The 6,421-nt window shown below is 36.8% G+C and overlaps 1 protein-coding gene across 1 annotated transcript; it reads right to left on the reverse strand.

The window, feature by feature from the left end:
• Window positions 1-256: 256 nt before the first annotated feature.
• LOC129453968 (granzyme G-like) lies at window positions 257-3,592 on the reverse strand. The gene is made up of 5 exons (XM_073862093.1): window positions 3,069-3,592; window positions 2,766-2,922; window positions 2,268-2,388; window positions 702-929; window positions 257-598 (listed from the first exon to the last, which is right to left on the reverse strand). Exons 1-5 carry the CDS (start codon window positions 3,121-3,123, stop codon window positions 446-448), a joined length of 714 nt encoding a protein of 237 aa, XP_073718194.1. The 5' UTR covers window positions 3,124-3,592; the 3' UTR covers window positions 257-445.
• Between the last annotated feature and the right edge of the window lie 2,829 nt (window positions 3,593-6,421).

Here is a 6,421-nt window from a genome sequence, read left to right on the forward strand (position 1 = left end):
ATGCAAATCATTATACAAAATCTTATTTTATAGAAATAGATTAAACAGGACCTCTAGATTGAAGTTGTGTTGTGTTGCTGAAAGAGCTTCAAAAACTCTTTAGTGAACTCTGGAGCAAATGTAATTGTTTTAAAACATTTAGTGTCAATACTTTACTGCAATAAAGTTTGTCATTGGTTGAACATTGATAGTTTAAGCTGTTTATTTTCTATTCATTTTAATCAGTGGTGATGTGGTCTGCTGTGAACATTTGCAATGCAACTACTGTAGATCATGTAGATTGTAACTGCGGAAATCATTTTAACAGACTTATGCAGTGCTAAGGGTTATCTTTATTTTAATCTAATACATTCAATTGCAGATGAAGAGCTTTCATAAATCAGAAATGCCTTAAAAACAAACATGTTGAGTTTGTCCAGCTTTGCCTTCCATGGTTCATGCTGCATTAAAGAGTTGGATTCATTTTATCATGAATCCATGGAAGGTAGTGAGAGATTTTAGTATACATTGTAAGGTAGCTTGTAAACTCATTCGTTATGTAGTAAGACACAATGCCCACTGCATCATTTCCACAAATAAGTGGACTGCCAGAGTCTCCCTGTGGATTAAATTGTGGTTTAGTTAGCCATAAATTAAAATACAATAACAATATAATCATTAAATGTTTCTATTTAACAGAATAAGTTAGTTGAAATAAATACCAGTGCTGGCCCGGCGTCTTCCTGAGTGCATAAAGTGTGAGGTCTGGCACACTTTTCAGAGTCTAAAAGAGTCAAGTTCACTTCTCTCAAGACGCTTGATGGAGACTTGTCATTGTATTTCAGTCGCCCCCAACCCATGGCCATGCAGTTACTTGAGATTTCCTCTTTATTAGTCTTTGGCAGGGCAATGATATTCACAGTTTTGTTCAGAGTTGCTGGGATTTTAAGCTAAATGGGAAGACATGCAAAGATTCAGTTTCGTTGTTTTTTTTGTTTTTAATGAGAATCATGATTTTGCACAATTAACTTCCTATGAATTGATATGAATAAGCCAACTCGTAAAATGTTTTAATTATCGTGAGATCAGGCTGGAACATCAAATGTTTAACAATCTATATATACACAGTAGTGTTTTTTTATTCAATTATTTATTCACTTTTTTGTTTATCTACTTATTTTTGTCAGGTGGGGTAGGAAATTCTGTAACTATTCTGTATATTCTGAATTGTTCTTTGGGGGTTTAATAACAAAAATGTATAAATACAGAGTTTAAACTTTTTTTAACAATCTCCGAGATACAGTCTCAAACTGATTAAAAATGGCCGAGCATGTAGATGAAGACAATGGATCATAATCTGGTAGTTCAATCGATGATCTAGTATCTTCAGTCTTTTTAAAGGACAAGTTCGATATTTTACACTTAAAGCCCTGTTTTCAGATTGTTTATGATGTAATAGAACGGTTTTGACTGAAATTTGGACATATGATACTGGCCCGAGAATTTTTGGTTTCTGTTGTATCACCCCACCACCTCTACAATGGCTGCATAGGTGCACTGAAACAATCCTTCCTAAAATGCATTAAACTTTCGTTTACAAAGACGTGAACTCACCGAGTGGTCAGGGGTGTTCACTGATATGCTCACACAAAAATCGCTGCAAAAGATGCTTTCCAACAGCTGTTTTAGCATTCGTTGTAAACTTGTGGACCTATTTTTCCAAACGCCTCACACCCGTATATTCTTCCGTTGAGAGCGTAAAAAATAGACTCTCCAGCCCAGTTGGTGGCGATAATCTGCCTTGGCCAACTGCAAGAATAGAAAAAATGGTCCAGGTGCGGAGTTATACCGTACCTCACAGCACATCTAATACAAGTCGATGGAGTTGGACAAAAACTACGATAAAACAGCTGTTGGAAAGCATCTTTTGCAGCGATTTTTGTGTGAGCATATCAGTGAACACCCCTGACCACTCGGTGAGTTTCACGTCTTTGTAAACGAAAGTTTAATGCATTTTAGGAAGGATTGTTCCTGTGCACCTATGCAGCCATTGTAGAGGTGTGGGTGATACAACAAACACCCGAAAATTCTCGGGCCAACATCATATGTCGAAATTTCAGTCAAAATCGTTCTAATTCATCATAAACAATCTGAAAACAGGCCTTTAAGTGTAAAATACCGAACTTGTCCTATAATAAAATGTTTTTAAAAATTACACGTTTGTAAGGAAGCATTATGACAAACTGAAACATGTGCTGCTAAAATAAATTTTGTAGACAAATACAAACCTTCAGTAGCATGATGTCATCACCTGGTTTGTTTGTAAAATTTTCATGTGGAAAGGCATCGACCTCTATACCCTCGGGTAAATCATTTGTGTCATTAACACCCAAATACACCCTGAGATTACTAAAGCAAACAAAATAAACTAAATGTTAAAAGACTGCCACTATTTCAACCCTACAGAAAAGATTTACACAATTAGTTTGACAATACTGTTGTTACATCACGCATATGAACAAATATACATTCATCAGCCACTTTATTTGTATATGAGTGTATGATACTGTACCTTAATCATAGTTATTAAATGGTTATTACATGTATAAATGCATTGATGATGAGGATTCTGTTATCAATACCTCAATTCAGTTACATTGTATACATAATAAAAAATATATAGTTTTGAATGTTGCAACTAAGCTTTTATAGTTAATTATAGTGAAGTATTAACATTATAATGATGTCACCTTTCAATGCGACTGATATTATATTATTTTACTCACTCTCTTTTGCAGTGGGCAGCCGTCATCACAAAATCTTCTCTTAACAAAAATCCACCACATGCTGAATGTGTTTGTTTGTCACGAATGTAGACCATGTATGGGCGGCTGTGTGGAATGGACACCTTACCGCCAACGATACCATGATCCATGCCGACACCTAAAGAGAAATTTACAAAACCTGGTGATGTTTTTATTTGTGTTAATACAAACAACATGTGATAATAAGACATTGGAAAAACAGATTCAGTGTATTTTCTCCTATTATAAAAACTTTATTAGTGTAGTCTGATATGAAGTCATTACCTGGGGTGCAGAAGTGCAGCAGTAGCAGTGTAGTTATAAACCAAAAGATGCTCATTGTAGTCACTGTTCAGTCAAGCGATGTGTGAGCACAGTGAAGTTGTCTTCTGATTTAAATACTGGGTCAGGGGACTCATACCAGGAAGATAAAACCAGACATTTTACCATGCACGCAATTCATATCAGATTATCTAATATATCAAGCAACTGTTGATCATCAAGTTTTGCAGAATCATCATCATGTAACCACAGTTTGGTGATAAGATAAAAATACATGCATGAGGAAAACATCTTTAAGTTTCAGCCACAGGTTTGTACAGAAGATGCGAGTAGCAGACATCAGTGTCATGCACAGATAAATTCAGCCTTCATAACTTTATTTAGATTTTCTCACAATACTTAATGCACACATCAGATTGTTTTTCTCAAGGAATGAATTTAACAAAGTGCTGAAAACATTGCTAAGACGTTCTGGTCCATATCGACAGTTGGACGTTCATGTTATAAATCTGACATTTCTTCACAGAGTGAAGTGCTGTGTTAGATTGAGATCTGGTGTTTTTGGTGGTCACTGAGGTACAAAGTGAACTTTAAGTCATGTGAAACTGAACCTCTTCACCAACATGGTCTTCATTGCTTCTGTTTCATGTGTGTGATGTTGAGGTGTATATTTGCTGATAGAATTAAATCTATTAAATTTAAATTGTGTTTGTTGAAACCTAATTGTACTTTTTTTCTAATTAAGCTTGCAGTTTGTGCTTATTGACCAATAGCGTAAGGTTTTACTGAACACATCCTGGCATCAATGGGCAATCGTAGTGGTTAGACAAAGCGTGACGCACAAGCCCTGAAAAGTGAAGCCAAAACGTCTCTATCGCCCCCCAGTGACTGGTCCCAGTATAGGTCATTGTAAGAATTAATTCTTTCTTGGTTCCCCACACCCACTGGTTTCTTATTTTATAATACAGTAGTTTAATCTTTTATACCATACTTTGAATTCCTCATATTTTTATGATTGAGCAATAATCACTTTCACATATTTCATTCTAAATGCAATAGGATTTTGTAACTTCTCTATATGGTTTCGAATCATGCTATAAGTGAATTATTTCAGTTGGAGTCAGCATCTGTTGTACTCGAATGTACCCAAAGTCCCTGGGTGAACTTCTCCTTATGGCTGTTGTTAGCCCAGTCACGTAGGCATATCAAATCTCATGACTTATACATCCTTGGGGATACTTCTCTAATTTGTGAGACTTCCTTATGCTTTATAAATTATAAATTGTCTAAGTTGCAAAAACACTGGACATAAGTTTGGCATTTAATACTATCGGAGAGATTATGTGACTAATGCCAGACACCTGGATAAGGGATCTTATCTAGTCCCAGGTGACTAAGACTTCCTCTTTTACCAATATATTTTGTGATGCTTTACCAATAAATGTTTGACTATGATTGGGACAGAACCTTGTGTCTGCGTCTTTCATAGCCCCTGATCAGGCTCTCTGCCACTCAGCTCAGACCTCCAAGCAGCAAAACCTGATTAGAAAATACAATCTAACAGTCTTAAACCCCGCCTCCCCCATGTTATTCAATGGGACTTGAGACCAACTAAACAATTTAATTACACTTCAATTATCTTTATTCCAAAGCTGGTTTCTGTCATTTATTGTAGTGTATATCATGTGATGTAAATTCAAGTGTTTGTTTATAAAATAAGTTTGTTTTTAGTTAGTTATTCAACGGTGGCATGACATCATTACTGACAGCTTTAATATGCACATTCTGCGAGGGCGGGGCCTTGATTTCGCGGCTTTACTTACTGCTCACTACTGCGCAGGACTGGTCCCAAAATCACTACTGTGCAGACTCAAGACCCAAGACGTCAGCGCCGTATCGGGACACTGGTGGCTTCACTTTTCACCAATGGCAGAGAGCGAATGGGCATCATCCATTCTTTTTTACAGTCTATGGGTTAGACGTACAGTAGTGTCTTATGATAAAAAAAATTCAAACATAATGGGGATATGGAGCCACACAATGTAAAAAATATCTGAAGGGTTTTATTATATTTCATTGTAAAGCAGGCCCTGGGTGGGTAATCGGGAGAACCGGGAGAATTCCCGGAGGGCCGCTTTACTTTTGGGCTGGTCGAGGTTTTTTTTAACATTTGTCACGTCAGTGAGTTTATTTTCTCTTAAATAACACTACACACGTTTCGCATTCTGACACCGCAGCGCAGCCTCTGCATGGGTTGTACCATGTGAGGGAGTTCTCCCCTCCCATAGAGTTGGTTCGGTCCATAGCCTGTCTTTTTGAAAACTTTTCTCAGGTAGGCTACTGCTGGCGCCTACCGAACCCGATAGCTGGGCCGGCCCTACCGTAACGGTATGCGCAGTGGTGTAGTGGTGTCTGGAGAAGTGGGCATGCCCCCAGAAGAAGTGGGTATACTCTTAATGTATGCCCCCAGTAGAAGTGGGTATACCCCATGCCATCAAATAAAGAGGTGGGTATACTCCGTACACTTGCGTATACCCTGCACTACATCACTGGGTATGCGTTTCAGGGAGGATGGGTGGGAGGAAGAGGGGCTGAAAAAGCCAGGTTGAAGAAAAGAAGGGCATTGGAGGAGGATGCTGCCAAATGTGCCAAACTTACCAATTTATTTTCAAGAGGACAAAGTGGCAACAGGTAAAGAGAGATAAGCCTATGATTAGCATTAGCAACGTAATTTTTCGGCTAATACCGTTGTATTCAATGTAATCAAAATATTAGCCTTTTGTTTATCACCCAATACATGCCGATTCATAGACATAGAATATTATGCCGTTTAATATTGATAACAAATCTCAAGCTTGATCTGTGTATGCAGTAAAATACTTTTTATTGTTATTTTTTATTTTAATTACTAATTATTTTTTGTAGTGAATAAGTATCTAATTATTATTTAACCTTTACATTATTTGTTGAACCATGGTATTAATAAAAACTACACAGAAGTATGAGCTAAACTGTTGCTTCATTTATCCAATTTGCCAAAAGTGCTAATTTAGAATTCCACCATGGAAAAAGTGGTCAGGTCTTGGGCCTGAAACTCCCGGGCTGAAAAGTGCCCCCACTCCGGCCCCGTTGTAAAGCGTTAATTTTGTTTATAATTTTAACAGCATTTTTTATTAATAAAAAAATATCTTTCAAATTTTCAAGCTGAAATTAGCTATGATGACAATTTTCAAAAACACCAAAGCTCAAAATTGATCACATGACTAGACAGATCAGACATTCCCATTTACAAAGATACATAGATTGTAAAATTCTGTTAAGGATTGAGAAAGTTATAATATTTTTAATATTAGAAA

This window comes from Misgurnus anguillicaudatus, chromosome 23, assembly GCF_027580225.2.
Source record: "Misgurnus anguillicaudatus chromosome 23, ASM2758022v2, whole genome shotgun sequence".
NCBI lineage: Eukaryota > Metazoa > Chordata > Actinopteri > Cypriniformes > Cobitidae > Misgurnus > Misgurnus anguillicaudatus.